This window comes from Acipenser ruthenus, chromosome 5 (genome assembly GCF_902713425.1).
Source record: "Acipenser ruthenus chromosome 5, fAciRut3.2 maternal haplotype, whole genome shotgun sequence".
Classification (NCBI taxonomy): Eukaryota; Metazoa; Chordata; class Actinopteri; order Acipenseriformes; family Acipenseridae; genus Acipenser; species Acipenser ruthenus.
Window position 1 is genome coordinate 79,015,874 of NC_081193.1, and position 22,819 is coordinate 79,038,692.

The following is a 22,819-nucleotide window of genomic DNA, read 5'->3' on the forward strand; positions in this document are numbered from 1 at the left end:
TGGCTTTGGGTTCTTCAAATGTATATTGTCAAGATTCTTAAGTCCTGTTAGCTATTAGAGAAAGTTTCGAACCTGATACTTTTTATTAGCACAACCAACTACGATTTTATAATGACAATAAAAAAATAAAAAGTCTAAAGTTTATAAATGTATGCAAAGCTGACTTTGCACATATTCATGTATTTGTTTTCCAGTGCATAGCAACAGAAGAAGGTCTAAAGAATATCTCTACGCATATCTCCTCCCATTGTCATTTGTATTTAGACACAGCATTTTATGCATGATACTGTGTATTGTTCACCCAGTGAGATAAGATACAGCACAATTCCTGTAATTACTGGGTTGTTTTTGTAATCCACAAGGTGGTGCCAGAAATACTTATTTCTATGAGAGCAAATGTGTGTTTTTATTATTATTATTTCTGAGCTGTTACCTGTACTTATTGCATCATCCTTCCAGTGTATAACTACATAAACTACCTTTGCAAACCTGCTTCAAAACATATTAGATTGGCCAGTAACAGCAGTTACCATAAAAACAAACATTGCCAATACACAGAGCCTGCTGTAGTAGATTACTCTTTCATTCCTTGCTTTGACTGCTGCCTTGTTTTCTATGCTGCTTGTGTGTGTGAATAACTGCAAATGCCAACCCAAATGTTTTCTTTGTTCCTGTACTGCATAGAGGAGGTTAGCATAACTGTAAAGTTACCTTTTTTATTATGATTGATTTTGATTAAATATAAGTTGGGAGAGTCTCAAACACATAAACAAAGGCTAGAAAAGGCCTTTAAGTATGGTACAGGATGTATCAGATCATCACTAATCTAATCACATTTCGGTCCCAACTGGTTTGGATTAGCGGGCGTCTGCTATACTAATTCATTTTTCGGAGGCACTGTCTCCTATGTACATTTAGTACCCTATTTTATTGATCACAACAATGGTGGTATTTAGATCTGCCGCCGTGTCAGTCAACGAATGGACTGTAATGAGTTGCTCTGTCTTCTTGTCAAAGGGACGGGTCCCCGTTGTAATTTAATTGAGGTCTGTAATTATGTAATGTGTCAATGACCGGGCTATATATGCAAAGCTCACAAGCCTGTCCTGTTGGAAGAAAGGGCTGCAGTCACGTTCTGTGAAACTCAAAGCAGATGCAACTTGAACTTGTTCAAGCTGTTTACCAGGGCTAAGAATCATGAGGGTCATGTTTCTGACATGAGGGTCAGAAACATCTATTCAGTCTTGAACAAAGAAGACTACGCGGGGATCTGATTCAAGCATTCAAAATCTAAAAGGTATTGACAAGGTCGACCCAGGGGACTTTTTCAACCTGAAAAAATAAACAAGGACCAGGGGTCACAAATGGAGATTAGATGAAGAGGCATTCAGAACAGAAAATAGGAGGCACTTTTTTACACAGAGAATTGTGAGGGTCTGGAACCAACTCCCCAGTGATGTTGTTGAAGCTGACACCCTGGGATCCTTCAAGAAGCTGCTTAATGAGATTCTGGGATCAATAAGCTACTAACAACCAAACAATCGTAGGCGAAGCCCTACACCCGTCTGACAAACAAAGCTGATATACCACATGCAGGTAGTTTTTTTAAATTTATTTAATTGTTTTACTTTACTTAATGCACAGTATTTAGTTTAGGATAAATAATAAAATAAAATATTTATATACACATGATAAATTGCCATTGACTACTACTGCAATGTCATAATTAACATCCTAAAAAACAGCTGCCTTTGATTTGTCTGTATTATTTCTCTACCACGTATAGAAACAGTGCATGGTTCTGTATGTGATAAAGCAACAGCTTTACCAAACATGTGAGTTAATAGACCATACTCACTTGTGTAATATAGTTGGCATTCAAAACCATGCAGTGCAGTACATATTTCTGTGCAGTCGGTGTGTTTGTTTCTTGTCCCAGGAGCTGGTTAGTTAGTTAGGCTGGTTAGTTTGTTTCTTGTCCCAGGAGCTGGTTAGTTAGGCTGGGAAGTAATACGTGACAGCTGAGACAGATGGAAGTGGATAATGGTTATGATGTAACTCATGTGAGAATTTCCTTGTAAATCCCCAGAACCTGGTGAACTCATGCATAATCAATTCTACTCACTATAAAACATTGGCAGTGGGGTTTGTAATAATAATAATATCAGAAATCAACCTATCCCTGTTAAAGGACGTGTTTTTAGACATCTCCATCGTCTTCCTCGTCGGTCAGGAGTCCAGCATCTCAGACAAGACAAAGAGGCGTATGTGAAGGCATATGTGTATGCTTTTTTTAAATTTATTTATTTATTTAAATTAAAACTATACCACTAAAAATATGTGTTTTGCTTTTTGCTTGCATGGATACAAAATGTAAATAAGTATGTAAATATTATATTCTAACACTCTATTTGGACATATAGTGTGTGTTTGCTATGACAATTAAAAAAAAAAAAAAAAAGGAAAAAAAAAAGAAAATCAATGTTCTACGATCATTTAAAAGCTAAATCTACCTCTGCAGTAGGATCACAATAATCTTGGTATTTTGGATCAAAGTAATCGTGATCTCCTCTTTAAATTCTGAAAAACCCAATTGCAACATTTAATCGTAATTAAAAGTGCGATCGGATTACCAAAACAAAATCCAGATCACAGTAATCCTGATCGCATTTCAATGTTTTGAAAAACCCAATTGCACAATATAATCCAGATCAAACGCGGAAATCAGATTACCAAAGTTTTGAAAAACCGGCCCCTGGTATACCCTGAGTCTCGATTATATGTGGTTCAGGTCCACCCCACAATGCTACACATACACTCTGATGTGAAGGCTACTTTCAAAACGATAATGCACCCATCCACCATGTCAGAATTGTGTGTGAATAGCTTGAGGATCATAACAGAGACTTCAGGCATCTTGCATGGCCACCATGTTCTCCGGGTCTGAATTCCAATTATTCTTTTTGGGATGAAGTATTATGATGCATTTATCCTCTGCCTACCTGTCTCCACCAGTTGCATGAAATATTAATGACTGAATAGGTTAAGATCCCTCAAAGTGCCTTTCATCACCTGCCTTTCATCAGACTTGTGGAGTCTATGCCACATTGTGTCAAGGCTGTGATTGGGCAAAAGTGGTCCCAGCTTTTTATTATTATTATTATTATTATTTATTTCTTAGCAGACGCCCTTATCCAGGGCGACTTACAATCGCAAGCAAATACAAATACATTCAAGTGTTACAATATAAGTCATACAATAAGAACAAGAGATACAATAATTCTCAAGTGTGACAAACCACAATTCAATAATTGCTTTAGGTAAAGGTCTTAATAAAATAGCAGTTTATATGCAGTGTAATGAAAACCTCCCAATGAGGTTGCAAAGCTTGAATATGCACTTCATAACTAAAATATTAATGACTGTATGTCAATGGTTGGAAAGTCTGTAATCCCTTCCCTTCTGGGAATTAACATATTACAGATTGGTTTGACTATTATAAAATTCTCTGTATAAGTGTCTAATACACTGTGTATTATAATAAGCCATTCCATACTGTAGCACCATTTAACTTTCCCAAAGAAGTCATTGCTTCTAGTCATGTTAAAATACAATCTATAATTTATGGACTGTGTCATTACAACACATTCCCTTCATAATACTTAAGGAGCTGCTTCTTCCTCCCTTAATGGTACTGTGTAGCAGTGTAGAGAACCCATACCACACTCAATAGAAAGACTTTGTGTTGCACAAAGGTCAGTGAACTGCTTGCACAAACCCAATCTCCAGGGTCAAATTCATCAATCAGAAGTTTATTTAGATTCAGAAAGCAAGCTGTGGAAATACAAACACACACTGGTTATATGAGGTAGAAGTAAATACATTTTATTGGTTAAAGACTGTGTGAACTGAAGTAACACAGACAGCTGACATTAAATCCCATAAAAATTAACTGCTGAGTTCCCCTGGTAGGTCACATTTCTCTGGGACGTGCCATAAGTATTTATAAAGACAACAGTGGAAAATGCCATGACTCTCCAAAGCAAGTAAACAATGTAGCCTTGGGGAAGATAAACTGTTTGTCAAGCTGTTATTGCTATTATTCTATATAATATGACAAGGGAACATCACAAAAATAAATAAATACATACATAAATAAATGCAGATCACTGCACAGCCAATGTCTTTTTTATGTTTACATCATGCTTGTTTCAAACAACAGATGTTGTGTATTGCTGACCATAACCAGCTGGGAATAACAGTGTTTTAGGATTACCTTGCCTGTACAAAGTTGACTGAAGTGTGTTTGAAGTGTCGCACTGAAGGTTTTATTTTATATTCTCATATCTTCTTTAACCAGCCTTTAATGAAAACGGAAGGCCTGGTATTCAAAAGTAGAGAATACATCTTCATTAGCACAGTTCATGCTGTTCTTATTTAAAGAAATGGTTTAAATGCGGTGCATGAAGCACTCAGCACAATAATATCTGAAATATAATTTAACACCCATGCCAAGGCCATCCTATTCAAACTGAATAGCAGGCAGTATTTTTAAATAAAATAATAACAAATCACAATATTGTCCGTATGCTACTGATCTTAAGGTCTGGTGTATTTTTTTTTTTTTTTAACACAATGGGTTTTATTCAATTGATCTAAATGCTGGCAAGTAATAGAGCCATTGTAAATTCTAAATGTCATTTTTATCTTTGAAAGCAAGTAAAACACCAGGTTTCTTCCTATTTTATTATTTAAACAGTGTTAGTATTTATATCTGCCATGATGAATTGAAAAGCGCATATTTACACTCATTCCTACAACAGTATGAGAATCCTGCTGAAAGACGTACAGCTGTTATTGAGTCACTGCTAGAGAGGAGAGGATAATAATAATTGTATTATTACTTGTACTGTGATACTTGAAATGTATTTGCTTTCGATTGTAAGTCGCCCTGGATAAGGGCGTCTGCTAAGAAATAAATAATAATAAAACATTATTTAATCGCTGATGCATCATAACTGACAGGTAGTTTCACAGACCCCGATTAACACTGAACTACATTAGGTAGTCCAGGATTAGTGCTAATCAAGGTCTGTGAAACCAGCCATATACTAAGTTTTCAATTATTGTATATTAAATCACAGTTGCACTTCAGGCAAATGCTTCCCAGATAATTCGTTTTTTAAATGTTATTGGCATGGGTTGCTTAATGAATTAACTTAATGTAGGTCAAAACTTGAAGGAATTACTGCAATATTTTTGTGTCACACTTTATGAAAACCAAGAAAAAGGCATTCGACGTTTCTTGATTGTAATAGACTGCAAAACCAATCTTTTGCCCGGGGTCTAGGCCCCCCGAAGCTCTGGGGTTGTATGCTCCCAATCTTTTGGCCGGGGTCTAGGCCCCCCGAAGCTCTGGGGTTGTATGCTCCCAATCTTTTGGCCGGGGTCTAGGCCCCCCGAAGCTCTGGGGTTGTATGCGCCCAATCTTTTGGCCGGGGTCTAGGCCCCCCGAAGCTCTGGGGTTGTATGCTCCCAATCTTTTGGCCGGGGTCTAGGCCCCCCGAAGCTCTGGGGTTGTATGCGCCCAATCTTTTGGCCGGGGTCTAGGCCCCCCGAAGCTCTGGGGTTGTATGCTCCCAATCTTTTGGCTGGGGTCTAGGCCCCCCGAAGCTCTGGGGTTGTATGCTCCCAATCTTTTGGCCGGGGTCTAGGCCCCCCGAAGCTCTGGGGTTGTATGCGCCCAATCTTTTGGCCGGGGTCTAGGCCCCCCGAAGCTCTGGGTTTAGATACGCTCCCAGGCATTCTGAGCCATTTTGGATCACTTTCAGAAGCAAATTTGAACTTGACTTTTTGCAGAAAAAGAAATTAAAAAATTACTTCACTTATAACTTGTCATTTTACCAGATGGATCAACATGATAAATCACACAAGGCTAGTTAACAAACATAGATTTTGAAATGTTACTCATCAAACCTTTCACATGTATGCCCACTTAACATAATATTCATTTTATAATTTTTTTTTTATCAATGTCGGACCTCTGGTGTCTTCGTTTTTTTTTTTTTTTTAATTACATTTTGTTTAAGGGCAAAAAAATATAGAATAGTGTGTACACACTTAGCAAAATATATAGTTTGTCTCCCCTGTACCCTATGGGTTTGGCGCCTATGGTCTCAATCAAGTTACAGTTTAACAGGAGAAAAAAAAAAAAAGCCTCTAAAAGGTCATGAAAATGAAGTACTGCTTAACCGCTCCCTGACTCTCCTGCTCATCGACTACCCACAACCAGACACCAAGCTTTGTTCTTTACCCTCTACCTGGGTGGAGAAATGCAAATGAGCTTAACGTCAAATATGAGCTGTTAAAGGGAGGTAGACTATGCATTACACAGAGGTTTATTACTCCTTGTAACCAGTTCCATATGAAGACCATTATGATCATTGGAACCTCTCAAGGGACCAACTCAATGTTGTGGCCCTAATAGTGGGGTGGAGTTAATACTGAGGGTCTATTAACATTGAAGTGGTCTATTAAGTATGACCTTAATTGCAGGTTTCATTGTAGTCTAAATATGTAGAACAGAAGAAAAGTTGTACCTAGATGTAATGCCACCACTCAATCCTGAATTATCTTGAAGATTGGCTGAATTTTGTACTTCATCCCAGGGTTTTACAGATTTCAAGAAGTAAGCTTGTGTTTTGACAGAAAAAAAGCTACAAGGCTTGAATAAAAACCTGCTACATAATGATAGGAATGACAGTGATTGCCTGTTTTGCTACGATTTTATCCGGTAAACAGGTAGGAAACAAGGAACATTAATACCTTTTATTGAATGTTTCACACACACAGCTGTGATCATCTCTTCAGAACGGTACAGAAATTTCTGCAGAAGACTGCATCTAGCAGATCTGAAAAGGGAAAATTAATTTGTAACTTGCATACGGTTGTACATGGGCTGGGCTGTATAACATTGAACCAATTCAGTTACATTCATGTACTGTTTAAGAACTTGAAATGGTGTTTTGTTCTTAATCTTTACCTTCCAGGCTGCCGGACATCATGAAACCCTCACAAGCTGTAATCTAGAAAAGGCGGCAAAATGGAGAGAAGAAGGTTTGTGTGAGCAGCAGCTTGCATTGGCAGCTGCTTTCAAGAGACCGTAAAACAGTGTGTTTGTCGCTGAATGTTACGGAGTACCATTTCCTTAAATTGTTTACCTTTACAGTATATGTTATTTTATTGAGGGATATCCTAGCTAGGCTATATGATACACACACAATAAAACATTACTACAGATGCTTAAAAGGCTGCTGCAAAACTTAACTGTTCATCTGGTGTTTTTTTTTTTTTTTTTTTTTTGCAAAACATGATACTTTCTTCACAAAAACAGAAACACACAAAAAAATATCTTAAATGCAAAAACAAAAAGGACAGGATTATGTAGAAATTATTACTGTACTGCAGCAACCCTATGAACATCAGGGTTTTGTTGGACTGAAGTTTAAACAAACGTGGGTGCTAAATAACTATTTCAAGGATATGAAGTTTATGTTGAGTTTCCATGAGAAATAACGATCTTTGAGTCACATTTTGATCACAGTACAAGGCGAAACGCAAACACCATTACCTTATACATCAGTACCCTGAAGGACAGATCCGCATCTGCTTTTGATTGACCAAATTGTCAAGTTGTTAAGTTGAAAAATGATCTAATGTACAGTAGTCATATCAAAGTCTTACTCAAAGTATCCAAGCCTGTTTAACAACTGGTCAATCTAGATGCTATTTTAGATACACAAACACAAAGTGATATAATTCAGGAAAACATGTTCAATGCAGTATTTAGTGAACATTAGCCACCAATTGATATGACAAGACCAAAATACACAATTTCTGATAGTTTAACAATCTTTATATTTTAAAAAAAAAAAAAGCACTTAATTTAAAATATCTGTTCATGACAAAAGTTTTAGACCTTTACATTAAAAGTCTGTAAAAATGTAATCGAATTAAACAATATTTTCACCGATTGAAAACCCTTACACATGAACTAATATGCATTATACAATCAACAAGAAAAAGCGGTAATTATTTTCAAAATTTGTTGAATAACTTTTTGAAGGTCAAGGCAAGAGTTGGATTCACATTTTAGAAAAGCACTCGTAGCAAACTACAGCAAAGGAAATGGCTAGAGCCATTTCAATGAAATATGGAATACCAGAATCCACAATCAGAGCAATAATAATGCAGAACAGATTCAGCAGAAAAATAAAATCCAAGATTAAAAGCCAATGATTTAAAAGAAAGACTTAGAAGCATCAGGCATAATAGTGCATGAAAGAACTGTACAAAGGCACCTGAACACAGAACAGTTGTTTGCACATAGACCTGTCTGTAAACCACCTTTTTAAAAAATTCATAAATCAAACCATCTCAAATTTTCCAAGAATTATGAACAGGAATCTGAAGCATTCAACAAAATTCTCTGGTCCAATGAAACCAAAACTGGTTAAAATTTACTAAATGCTTGTCCTTAATTTTTTACCTTGAATTATGGTGTAATATACATAGGGTACCAATACTTTTGTTTGCGACTGTATATCATTTGGCTTGTGGCATGATCAAAATTTGGCCCAGAATCTCAGACGGCATATTGTGGTGTGGGAAGCATATCAGATGCATAATTTATTACACAGGATTATGAAATGTAATGTCTACTGTCTATCAACAGGTTTGTGAAAGAGCATTTTATTGTTCGTTGTTCTAGTTGTAAAATGTACTGATTATGGGGTTTTGATTGCTTTATTACATATATAAGGTAGCAGAAGTTAGCAACCTCTTTACAGTCCAGTATGAGGCAGTCCTCTTGTTTTAAGCTAAATGTTCCGGACAAAATGTGTAGGTAAAGCAATCATTAAAGTTCTTGTATATCTGTCTTGTTTTGTGGCTTCTACCAGCAACAGTGCTCAAAAGGAAAAAAAAAAAAATACAAAATGTATACATACAGCACACATTTTCAATGAAAACAAATGTAGAAGCCTGAAAAATATTAGAAAGCTAGACATGATTAAATGTAACAGTGCCATATGAAGGAAATAAACTTTAGTACATGTAACATTTAACTTTCTCTGGCCTGTGACATACTGTACATGGATTTTCTCTACAAAACCTGTTTGTATAAAGTAAAAAAGTAATGTATTTAACTAGATTGTGGTTTTATGAAAAACTTCAGCAGTTAGTTTTCTACAAACAAATGCTAGGACCCCATTCATAAAACCTTGTGAGGCTTCTTTTTTTTTTTTTTTTTTTTAATTTTTAATAAAGTTTGGTATCAATGAAAATGTTATCAGTATCAAACTATAAAAAATTCATGAACACGGACTTAACTGTGCCCACTACGTCCATTTAAATTAGAAAGATAACATTTCTAAAAGGCGGTGTATGGCCATTAATAAATCAGCATTAACTATATAGTTTATTTCAGTATTTACATTTGAGATTAAAAAATATATAAAAATCCAGTAGCAATGTCTTTAAACATTAAAAACACTGGCTAAACCCATTCAGTTATAACATAATTCCCACAATATTTAAACACTGAACACATTATGGTGATTTTAGGTGCTTTTCAGATACTGTTTCTCTTTATTAAAATAAATTAGACAGTATATAGTTAGAGTAAAAATCCCCAAACACTGGATTACATAATTCCATAGACATAATTGTATCATGTTCATACAGGTTTAATGAATCACTGATGAGGAATTCTACAACAATGTAAAAGTGTAGTGTAGCATTTCATTGCTTTGTTGTAAGGTTTTTACATTCTGTAGAAAAAAACAAACTGCTTAACATGAGGTATGCCAGCACAACAGAACTAAACCTTAAACATAACAGAAAGCAGTGAACAAAAACTGCCCCATCCTCCCCATTATAAATAATATCTCGCATTATAATGCAGTCGATTTGATTGCAATTGACACCAGTAATAACTAATGTAAGCATCAAAAATACTAGTGTGAAACACTTTAAATCCCTAGAAACATTCACAGTATGGTATACAAAAAAAAACCTGATATAAATGACTGAATATAATACACTTTAGTATATCTGATCAATGCTTGAACATAACTAAACATTTTTACAAAGACAAAAATATTATATTAAATAATCAAAAGCCTGTGAATGACAATTGCAATATAAATTTTAGATTACCAAGTCTTTACAAAGGTTTGATGTATATATAATATACAAAGGATTCATTGATTCACAGCAGAGAACTTTAGTAAAACAGGTCAGATCTACATTTTGGCCCTAATTTAATTGATAAAGTAGTACAGTACCAAAGGAATCCAGGTTTATTCAATTATATCTATTTACAGACAATAAATATAATAAAGAAGAAAAGACTGAAATCTCAATTAAATGTGATGCAGCATCATTGTTTCGACAACAAATAAATGTATTTAATGAGCTTCATTACAGTAATGTAATAAGCCGATAATCTACATCTTTATTGTGGAAGAAAGTTTAAAGTTTATGCAAGTGTTCTTTAAAGCAGTACAAATCAAACTGAATTCAGAATTCATTTTAAAATCACAAAATTACTTCGAGAACTGTACTTCTCTTCTGTTCTGCCCTTTACCTTAATATAAAGTACAACCAGCAGTCAAATTCACTGACAAATACTTTGCAGCAGACAAAATGCTTTTAGATGAACTGTTGTGTAAACAGTATAAAGTAACCCATATAGAACAGAATAAATATTTCTTTTTTTTTTTCTACTAGATTCTTTAAACAGAATAAATAAGGTAAATAGACATTAAAGTATTACATGGTCTGAAATGAATGTACAAACCATGCAAATATTTAGTTATTTCCATTTATTTAAATTAAATATATAAATTAAGTGCAGTTTTCTTCAAGTTTAAAGATTGAAACATTTGCCCGCATATTTAGTTGAGCAGATAACCTTGTTAGGTTACCAGAGCTTGATTGGAATAATGATTTTGTAGATGAAGTTGTATGAACATACTTAATTGCAACCATAGCATAAAGACAAGTCAACATACAACTGTATAAATAAAAATAAAAGATATATTCTCTTTTATGCACTGTGGTCTTGACACAAGTTTAACATGCTTTTAAATGAAAGTTTACAATGTACATTTCTACATTCTTACTTTTAATTTGTTTGTTTAAATGTTGTTCCAAGAGGTAGCTTAACTCTGAAGGGATTTGGAGGTGTGCGTCCTGATACCAGTGTCGCAATTCATTCATGTAACCAATTTGACTTGTGTTAAACATTCCTTTACTTTTTAAACCTGCAATTTGTTTTTGTTTCCCGGCTGCTGATGCAAAGTTCACAAATCACACCAAAAAGGGTAAAAAAAAAGTTCTAAATGTCCAACAAAATAGTTTACACAAACAAACTTAAAAAATAATAAAATGTTTACCTTGCTAAGAACAAAGGTTAACCATCTGAAAGACCAGGACAGTTTCAGGTTTTGACCATGTGAAGAAAATTAAAAAAAAAAAAAAAAAAAAAAACAATGTTAGAGGATAATAAAATAAACTTGGAGCACTCTTGCCTGGAGGCTGTTCAGGATATTTGGATTTGATGTTACAGCTGAAACCCCTCCATTGGTGCCTCCTGTTGCTGAAAGATGAACTGTTGCTGGGTCTCGTCAACCTGCGGGGCAATGCTGGAATCTTCTTCTTCCACACCAAAATAGTGTTCTATTAAATCAAAAGCCTTCTGATAGATCTCTTGGTTCTCATGACTTTGGAGAAATTCAATTTTATCCAGACCTATAAGGAAACAAGTTTATAATAAAGTGAATTGCTTTTTTTTTCTCAATTGTTATAACTGTATAACAATAATAATAAAAACATGGAAATCCTACCATATGCTTCTTCTATAAAGGAGCAGTAAGGGTTGATGCCTGTGCCATTCTGTTTTGCTTCTTGCTCTCCCAATCTTAAAATATTTTCCAGCCCGTTCAAAGCAACTTGAACTATTTTAGAGTCCATCACCGTCAGCAAGTCACAAAGAGGCTTGATGGAATTCAAGGACACCAAGTACCTAAAAAATAAAATAAAATGTTTCATTTGTCACTGGGGCAGTCATCACTAACAACAAATCTAACGACAGTACAAAAAAAACAGGCGAAAATAGCCTTAGGTTAGGATGAGTGTTTACCTATGAAAACTACGGTGGCCCTGAAGTGCAAAATATAAATACAAATTGAAAAACACAAATACGAAAAGCCCACAACACAACGGAAGTAACAATTGAGGCCACTCCGCCAGATACCCCAGCACAGTCTCCATCCGTTTCTGGAGGAGTTGAAGCAGTTTAGAAAAGCATTCTTTAGTAACTTAGTTGGCCGTGGTATATTTCTGTCAGTGTTATAATTGGTATCACAACGGTAAGTATCATGTTTACCATAAATGAATTTTGTATACAGTAATACTAGCGGTTAGAAACTACTATTTTAGTTAGACAACATTTTACTTGTTTTTTTGTAGCTCAAAAAAAGTTTGGCTTCGATGCCTGTGAATTTCTAGTTGTTTTCAAAAAGTATTGTGAGTATTTTACACAATGACATTGAGGTTAGTGCATTTTCAATGCACGAATATCAAAAGTTTACTTCTGGGTCACAGGGTTAAATATAAGTGCACTTCTCAGTTACTTTTAAGTCATCAAACTTTAGAGTACTATAAAGTTTATCTTTCGCTGGGCCATCATTGTGGAAATGTTAAGCAATACCAATGGTGTGTGTGTGTGTGTGTGTGTGTGTGTGTGTGTGTGTGTGTGTGTGTATATTAGGGTAAGATAATAATTCACAAGCATCTAAGCCACAATTTTTTGAGCTACAAAAAAACAAGTCAAACTAAAATAGTAGTTTTTAACCGTTATTTGTACACAAATTAATTTATGGTAAACATGATACTTAACGTTGCGATACCAATTATACTGACAGAAATATACCACGGCCAACCAACTTATAACACTATTAGTACACTACTCTTTCAAATAAACTTGTTAGGATTTTGAATGCAAATTCTTAACCCTTTGCGGTCCTATGTTGGACCTGGTCCGACATTGCAATTATTCCTACCCAGTCCAATGTCGGACCCTGTCCGACATCATCAAAAAAACGCAAAAAAAAACGGGTTTCTAGTCGTTTTTTCGCCAGAAAAAAACATTCAATGGCCGAGTGGGAGCGACAGGAGCCGAGACAAAACGAAAAAAAAAACAAAAAAAAAACAAAGGGCGTATCTCATTATTAGTCATACTTGCCCCTCGCATCAGATAGGGGCGGCCATAAGGAAACAAGCTGCCTGTTACTGAATCAGTGCACAGAGAATAACACGGACATTTGCAGAGCTTTTTTGAGATGTTATAGTAATAAAATAATGACTTGGATCGCATTATTGAGGAGTTTGGTGATAAAACGAGTGATCAGGAGATGATCGATCGATATGTACGACTATTATTATTATTATTTATTTCTTAGCATATGTGAAAGCTATAGCGAACGAAAGGGTGGGGCGGGGCTGGAGATGCCTAGTGAGTGCTTTGTTGATATGCAGGGCCTTTTAAACCCGATTGACTGTGGAAAAAAAACACTTTTAAACAGCGCGTCTAAAATTAACTGCACGTGTGAAAATAAATTGGACCCGACGGGCCTGACACGCACTTAATAAATGGACTGCAAAGGGTTAAGAATGGTATTGCCACTGTTTGCAGCCCGGCACCTCTCTCTGTACAAATTAAGCACTGCTAATGTTTGCGCCCCGGCACCTCTATCTGTACAAATTAAGCACTGCTCATTTTCCTACATTTAAATGAAAAGTATAGCTTTGCAGGATGAATTCAATTTTAAGCATGCCTATTGTGAGTGGGCATGGCTTACCATTGCGATACCAATTATAACACTGACAGAAGTATATATACTTCTATTGTGTTGTGGGATTTGTAATTGTGTTTTTCAATTTGTATGTGTTTTTTTTAATTTGTATTTGTGTTTTGCAGGGCCATCACAGAAAACAGCTCAAGACATCTGAACACCCACACTAAGTATGAAGCCACGGTTTGCCCTACTAAGGGCTGTCAATCATTCAGACGAGTCTTGTTATAACTTTTGATTTATGTTACCATATAAAAATGATTAAGGGTGTTAATATGAACCGTCTACATGCAGAAAAGTTTGTGATGAACTCCCGAAAATGCCTGCTGGTGTAGTGCTAAAAACTGATACTGTTTTTTCATTGTACAAAAATCGGTTTCAATTCGGTTCTCTTGTTGGTACCGCTCAGTTTGAAATTGTATGCAAATGTCAGTTTCGGAAATTGATAACCATTGCATCCCTAGTATAAATGAATACAAGATAAAACTCATCTGCTATTAACTTAGCTAGTGTATAAAGTACCTGATCTGTTCAGGTGTTCCTCCTGATGTTGCATTAGTGATGGCCCATGCGGCTTCCTTTCTTGTGCGAAACTCAGCTTTCTGAAGAATCTCAATTAGTACAGGGAATATGTTTGATTCAATTACAGCCTGCAAATAAACAAAAAAAAAAAAAAAATGTCGTACACCATTCAATGTTATTTATATATTTTTTCTTATATATTAAGAAAAAATGCACATTTTTAACTGCTGACATTAAAATCATGATTGCCAACTAAACTCTTAATTTAAATTATATTTTGTATACTTTTAAATTCTAGTCAGATCTTAATCAAATGCATTACCTGGATCTGAGTTCTGTTTCCTGCAGTGATATTAGAAACAGTCCAGCAGGCTTCCTTTCTTATAGATTCTTTAGGACTACTCAGTAGTTGCAGAAGACAAGGCAATGCTGAGCAGTTAAGTATTACCTAAGAGAAAAAACAAACAAGTAACAGCTACGGGAGCAGTGTTAGATGTAACAGCACGTATTGTGCTAGTTATAAAAAGCTAATAATCCCATGTATTATCAAAATCAAAATTGAACAGTAGCATGTACTTTTATTTCACATTTCAATGTTGGTCTGGGACTGAATGACCATCTATGTTTTGTTTTTGATAAAAAGTAGGCAAATGTTTTGGAAAATGCATTTCTTCAGTGCAATATGTAAGTAAACATAAAAAAAGACTTCACAAGGCATTTTTAGTATAGTTGATTAAAATTAGCACTCTAAACAAATCACTAATCTACTGTATTCTGGTTCAAACATACATCAAGACGATTACCAGAACAAGCTTCATTGTGATTTTTTTTTTTTAATTTAGTGGTCGCTAATTATTTTTATTGTTTTCTCCCCAATTTAGTAATGTCCAATTATTTTTAGGCTCAGCCCACCGCTACCACCCCTGCGCTGACTCGCGAGTGGCGAAGACGAACACACACTGTCCTCCAAAGAGTGTGCCATCAGCCAACCGCTTTTTTACACACTGCACTCACCATGTAGCCACCCAGAGCTACAGCGTCGGAGGACAACGCAGCCCTGGGCAGCTTACAGGCAAGCCCGCAGGCAGCCGGCCAGACCACAGGGGTCGCTGGTGCACGGTGAGCCGAGGACACCCCGGCCAACCTAGCCCTCCCTCCCCCCGGGCGGCGCTCCCGTCCTCAGGTCGGCAAAGGAATAGCCTAGACTCGAACTCATGACTTCCAGACTACAGGGCGCATCCTGCACTCCACGCGGAATGCATTTACTGGATGCGCCACTCGGGAGCCCCCTAAACCAGTACTTTTCATTGTGTACTTCTCATTAAAAGCCGGTCCAAATTCATCCTCAAATAACATGGTCCCCCCCCCTCCGCCCTGAATACCAAACGTTCCAACTAAACCAATAGCGCAACCAACAAAAGTCTGAATTCAAATCGTTTTTGGTAGGAAAATTGCATAGAATTGAAAATAACTCTTACCTGAGTTTGAACGTCATCACCTGTTACTATGTTTCCAACCGCTCTCAACACAGGGGAAACAACCTTGTAGTCACTGTTCCTATTTAAAAAAAAAAAAAAAGTTAAATGCTGCTTCTGTTCCGATTCTGAAATCAAGAGAATCTGCTAATTCGGCAACGGGCTGTATGTACCAGGCTGTACTGTGGATTAACGGGAGCCTATGTAAAACTTTTGACCTGACAGAGGCGTTTGTTTGCTTAAAAATCCCTCTTGAAAAATTGGCTAACCAAGTTACGTAAATTCTTCAGACCTAAAGTTGCTGAGTATCACAAGCAGGAGATTATGGAATTGGTAAAACAGTCTGGTTGCTTGTCAGTGGTCACTGACGAGTCGACTGATGCCCAAGATCAGCATGGGTTACACATTGTATTTGTTTTGCAAGACCTAAATGGTGAACATGCATCCGACGTACTAGAAGTGAAAGCTGTCCTTGCAGATACACTTTACCTACAGGCTGTAAATTGCAACACCGTTTCACAATCTATTATAAAGCGCTTGAATAACTTTGATGTTGATTTTGATGATGTCAGTGCTTTCTCTCTATATTTGATATTTACAATAATAATAATAATAATAATAATAATAATAATAATAATATTATTATTAATAATAATAAAATAATAATAATCTGTACACATAAATTTATAAAACAGTTCTGTGCACATTCCGTGAAATACCTGTGACACTGCACTGAATTTTAAAGAATTTCTGCGATTTTCACAGGGCCTTACATATGATTACTACTCGGAATTTCTCTGCAATTCACCTTCAAATCTTGTTATCCTGCTGAATGCTTATCTCCTCATATTCTCTGTAAACTCCCTGTAGTTATCGGCCAATTACTTAGTGTTAATATAATGCAGAATTAAACATGCATAAAGTATGGGGATGCAGCAATGGGTGGTCTGTGAATGGAATATAGTAACTACCAGAGTAAGACCAGGACCTTTCATGCAATTATTATTATTATTATTATTATTATTATTATTATTATTATTATTATTATAATAATAATAATAAATACTTAAAATGCCTCATGCTACCAACACAAAATTATACGGCTCTGTGGTCAGTGACTTGAACGTGCATGCTTTTGGTTATCTTTGGTTTAACATTTAAGTATTTCACACAACATTCAGAATTTAAAAAAAAAAAATACTTCTATATTTTGCTTACATCAAAAGCTCCACTAGTCTTCTACAAACACCGGAGTCAATTACTGCTTGAATTTTGTCATTGGGTCCATCCGAGAGATATGAAAGGGCCCAGCAAGCATCTGCCAACACATCTGGATCACTGCTGAAGAGAAGCCTTGACAATACATTCAAACACGGAGATACCTAAATTATTAATGGAGACAAATCATGAGGTTAGCAATAGATTACAAGAATTAATTGCTCTTAAAAAAATGCCTTGATACAAGTGTTCTGTTGGGCTTTCATATAATTTTGTCTAGAACAAACTTGCTTTTGTAAACATTTAGGCCACATGACCTTCAAATTTTAAAATTCAAATCACATTCAAGGCAATACAACAAATGCATGTCTAAACATGTCTAAATCTCAATCAGTACAGTAAATGTTCCCATGTATGAGTCACAAAAATGGCAACACAAAATGTTCACATACCTTACTAAAATCTGGTGGAGGATTCTTCCCTCTGCATAAATTAGACAGAGCCCATACTGCATTTCTTGTTGTTGTAAGTCGACTTGACTTTGTTAGTAATCTGAAAAATAAAAATGTTATTAACTATTCAGCTTAATAAAAATCCATTCAAGTTACTTATTTTATATATGGGAACAGTGGAGCATACAGCTTTAACAAGTTTTCAACCTGTTGAGGAACTTCATATAGAACAAATATTTTCATATATAAAACACAATTTGACAGAATCAAATTTGCCTAGTCTCAAAAGATTAATTCTTAAATAACAGATGCACCGCCACTGGCTGAAAAAAAAGTGAATGAATAAATATTACTTACTTTAAGAGTGAAGGAAGTATTCCACAGTTTAACACATAGTCTCTGCACTCTGCATTGTCTCCAGCTATATTTCCTAGCGCCCAGACTGCCTGTAAATTAAAATACATTCAAACTTAAACAAGAGCAATTTGAAATACCATGAGGCAACACAATTTACAGAGAAGAATGCCATTACCGGGGTCCAAATTAACTTAGCATTTTAGAGGGACAGGTACACCACTACATTTAGATTTAAGGGTCCACCACCAAATAAAATGATTTCAGACAGGAATGCAGCACTTGCAGATGTAGCAGGTACGAATAATGGAATCCTCTGCTTGACACTGTAAACTGGGACTACCATGGGCATTCATGATTAGGGCCTTGCGTTTTACACATATTTTAACCTGTAATTTAGTCCTACAGCCACAAGATGTCGATATGGCCTCCACAGTAAGCCACGTAATGAGAAATCATTAAAGAATTATCCCACTACATTACTTTAACCATTGGAATTACTCATTCCATTACTACAAAGTACGTAGTCGCAGATTAATAAACAAAATGCTGTTGGCTACTGACATTTACATCCCTGTGAATACGTAGAACAGGATTTTCTGGCACCGATCCCTGAACACTATAGATATTATAATAATGTACTGAATCTGGGCATTTGATAGAGTCTGTAACATATGTAAGCTGTGGCTATTAATTTTTCTTTGTTTTGTTCTTTGAATATAATGTAAAAATAAATAAATAAATAAAAAGAAGCTCAAATTATATTTTGCTATTAAACTTAAGCATCGTCAGTTGGTTAACCCGGTCTTCTTTCATGGATTGAAGTTGCTCTGTGAAAATGTGTCCATATGAAGAACCACTTTCAGCATCCACACAATTGGTAACAACTGACAAATATATATAAGCTTAGTGAAAAAGAGGTGCTTGTCACTATTTTTGTCACTTGAGTTTGGTCCATTTTGTTTATTTTTATCACATTTGTGTGTTATTTAACATATTTATTGTACACATTTCATTTTGTTTGTATTATTAATGTAATAATTGTTGCATGACAAAAATACAGAGACAGGTTTATACTGTCATCAGAATATTTTACCTGAGAAATCTGTTAAATAAAGCGTACAGTTCCACAGCGAGCTAGTAGTATGAGCGCCATGGTATGTCCTAAAACAGGATCTGCAATGAAAATTGCTACTTGCAGCTGCTGTCTGGCAGTCGCAGGTTTCTGGTGAAAATCAACAATGTCGCAGCCCTGCAAAGGTTTTATGAAACCCATTTTTTTATTTGCAAGGTGCTTGCGATTGTGAATCGTTGCAAATATATATAAAAATATATATATATATATATATATATATATATATATATATATATATATATATATATATATAAAGGTATTCTGCAACTGCTACAAATATTCTGCACAGTACAACCATATGCAAAAATATTTAATGTGTTTGAACAGAACTCCACCTTGACAAGAAGTCTGCATTTGATCTCTCAAACTGAACCAAACAAAACCACATCCCCACATACCCCAAAAACATAGCCATGCTATTATTTTAAATTACCTGTTCTTGTACATCTTCATATTCTGAATTGAGCAACTCTATAAAAATTGGTACTGCACCAGTTTCGATAACAGCTTTGGTATGTAGGAATGTTCCAGACGCTATATTCGTTAAAGCCCATGCTGCTTCAAACTGCAGATGTAAAATGAGACACAGACAACACGTTACCAATAGAACTGTATTTATTATTTTACTAATAAGGCTTTCCCTGTCGAATACTGCTTCATCATGCTTTGAATGCATCTAAAGCTAAAGCCCCCAACCCCTGCCCCCCAATAATACCTCTCTCATACAACAGCTACACTATTAGTTTTATTTGTTTAGATACATCTGGCAAATAGTTTTACAATATTGTTAGATCTTAGTTTTTGTTACACCTGACAACCCATTTTTGATTTAACAGCACCTAGGCCAAAGAAAATCTATTGCATCCAAATAGTAATATTACCAAGACAACATACCTGCAGTGTGCAATTTTCACTTCTTTTGAGAAACTCTACAAATCTGTTTACAACTCCTTGTGTAAGTATTACTTCATCTATAGGCGGATAAGGTTCTATGTAAATAAAATGCAAAATAATATTTAGTCACACCCAACACATTTGATGTACTCTATGTTTACAGGAGATTTTGATTTAAGACCGACACAGATTGATTCAACAATTTTATCTGCACCATACAACTCGAGCAAATAGTCACATGGATTTTATACTTGAAAATATTTTTCCTGCAAAAATGTAGTTTTGTTTTCATATGATAACCTATGCGCCTACATCCGAACAACCCCACTGCTGGCGATCAGTGAAAATGTACGTGGCCCAGATGTTTATACATATGCATTACTATACAACAGCATGGAGCTGTGATGGTAAAATTGCTAAAATATCATCTCTTATATCTAGAGTAGGTAGGCACTTAAATGATTTATCGTAACACTTCATTTTTGTGCATCAGACACAGAGCATGATTATAATACAGCAGAGGAAAACCAACAGCAACACAGAAAGTGATGAAATAGGCCTTACCTTTGGACAGTAATTTCCTAAACTTTTGTGTTGCCACAAGCTGCTGATCAGGATCATCAGAGAAAATCATCTGAACCATATCGGGCGTTATTACTCCTTCCTGAAATGTGTTAATCACCATTACTTAAAGATTTAAATATAAACAATGATAAAATGAAATGCATGGTAGTGTAGCGCTCTCTACGTTTTACAAAAATGTCTATTAAAAACTTACTCCTGCATGTGGTACTGTGGAGCTTATGTCGGGATCCTGTATTGGGCATTCTAACATGGATTCTTCATTAGTAGGAAGCGATACGTTTCTTCTCTTAAACAACTGAAAACATGAGGGGAGAGGTAAGCAAATCTAACAACCTAGGTATATTTCTATTTCATTCTGGAATACTATTTAGTCAAACCAATTGAGGCATTTTAGATTTAATTACAGAATTATGTAACTACAGATATTTAACAACTGACTATTGATATCCTTCATTTATGCTTCTTAAATTCTGATTTTTGTATCCAAGTCCTTGGTTCGGACAGACAAACACTGGCTGCAGAAATTAATTTTAGAAGAAAATGACACAAAAAGGTACTGCATCCAATATGACTTTTTTAAAATATGTCTTACAGTAACAAGCAAAAGTAACACAGCAGGTACAATTGGCTATTTTGATACACAGTATGTCTCACATTCAAAATCTTCATTGCTGAATAGTTTAAAAATCAATGCCCTGGCCACCACAACAAATCTATATTGGGCAGAACTAAATTAATGTTTACACAGGTGATAATAACACTACAGTGCTTTAAGCCTTAGCATGACATACTGAATACACAAATATGGCACTCTTCCAATCGGATTCCATATTAGTTAACAGAACCATACTGCGTCAATAAACTAATTCAGGACCTACCTGGAAAAAAAAAGACCTAGATTGGAGAGGATTTAAGGGACAGAGTCGTGCACCGCTGACTTAATTTTACTTGAGGTATATGGTAGTCCAAGATTAGTGACTTAATTTTACTTGAGGTATATGGTAGTCCAAGATTAGTACTATCAATAAACCTCTACCTACTCCATAATACGTATCCATCAAAATGGTTGTGCCCCGTGGAGCAGGCTTGGGATGTAAACTTCAATGCTTCCTAAAGTCGCAGCACACGAAACCAAGATCACTTACCTGCTCTTCCCGCTTTTGTTTCCGAAGCTGAATCCCTTCTTCTTCTCTTCGCCTGCGCATCTCCTGAGGATTCAGCGCTTTGTTTTTGTAGCTCTTCATTCTGTAGTTATCTTTTATTGGGCTTGCCATGATTGCGCCTGTAACTAACGATTATTATTATTATTATTATTATTATTATTAATAATAAAACATAAGTCTATTGTCTGTCACCAGCATTCGTAACAAAATTATTACTATGTATTAACGTTTTATCTTTTTGTATTTATTTATTTTAAATATCACGTCAATCACCATTGTCAGTTTTAGGTAAACTGAATTACCATCACTACTTAAAGCATTTTGCTAATGTATTTAATAAAAGAATGGAATTCACTTAAGCAACCAACCATGCTAAAAAACACAGAGAGACGTTAGATTTGGTGATTATGACATATCAGAGGTATAATATTATTCATTATTATAATTATTTATATAGCCCCGTTCAACATGCGTTTGATCTGAAATAATGCCCGGTTAGGCCTGGTGTCAAATCTGCTCCCTTAGTTTAAATAAATTCAATCCAGCATGCAGGCCGCCTACAGTCGATCTGTAACGCATTTCAATTCCCAATGTTTTATACCTGTGCCATTAAAGAACCAGACACTAATACTAATTCAACTCGCTAACTACTAACACGTGCTGTGAAAATAATTACAAACAAATAATTAACAACAAAAGAAAACGTAAGACAATACACCGTCAAGGTTTACCCATTCGCTGCAGTAGGTGTGTCAGTTAAATGCGTAGCTTGTATTTGTGGCGACGCCGCAGACAACAATATGGCGCCCCTCTCAGTCAATCGCTTAAACTAACATTCCCAGAAGCCTCCTCGCGACAGTCGTAACGTCAGGATTCTTATTACGTCACGGCCGAGTCTGCACAAACCGATGGACCACATTTACATTACAGGTATGCAAAATAATAAATATCGAGACCCTTGTTGCCACAGTGAAAGTTACATACATAGTGAGCCAAAAACGACCAATTTAACTGAAAATGTATTATGAATATGAAAAAGCTGTAAACACTTTGAACAAACGTCCGTTCAGTTACATGACTATAGAACATCTGCTCGAGACTG

General features: G+C 35.6%; 1 protein-coding gene across 6 annotated transcripts; it reads right to left on the minus strand.

Annotated features, from left to right (window-relative positions):
• Window positions 1–3,224: 3,224 nt before the first annotated feature.
• LOC117402405 (importin subunit alpha-6) lies at window positions 3,225–22,592 on the minus strand. 6 transcript variants are annotated; one of them, XR_009328742.1, is made up of 17 exons: window positions 22,449–22,592; window positions 21,700–21,842; window positions 20,748–20,849; window positions 20,534–20,633; window positions 19,970–20,064; window positions 19,509–19,640; window positions 17,944–18,032; window positions 17,587–17,686; window positions 17,135–17,298; window positions 15,920–15,998; window positions 14,764–14,889; window positions 14,442–14,569; window positions 11,910–12,088; window positions 11,595–11,814; window positions 7,043–7,085; window positions 6,826–6,911; window positions 3,225–3,834 (listed from the first exon to the last, which is right to left on the minus strand). XR_009328742.1 is itself a non-coding variant. In XM_034003498.3 (14 exons), the coding sequence occupies exons 1-14, from the start codon at window positions 22,450–22,452 to the stop codon at window positions 11,627–11,629; spliced, it is 1,629 nt and encodes a 542-aa protein (XP_033859389.1). In that variant the 5' UTR covers window positions 22,453–22,592; the 3' UTR covers window positions 9,257–11,626. The 6 variants fall into 6 exon arrangements, 4 of the variants coding, with proteins under 4 accessions (XP_033859389.1, XP_033859390.1, XP_033859391.1 ...); XR_004544457.3 differs by lacking the exon at window positions 3,225–3,834 and having other exon boundaries at window positions 4,615–6,911; XM_034003498.3 differs by lacking the exons at window positions 3,225–3,834; window positions 6,826–6,911; window positions 7,043–7,085 and having other exon boundaries at window positions 9,257–11,814.
• Window positions 22,593–22,819: the final 227 nt, after the last annotated feature.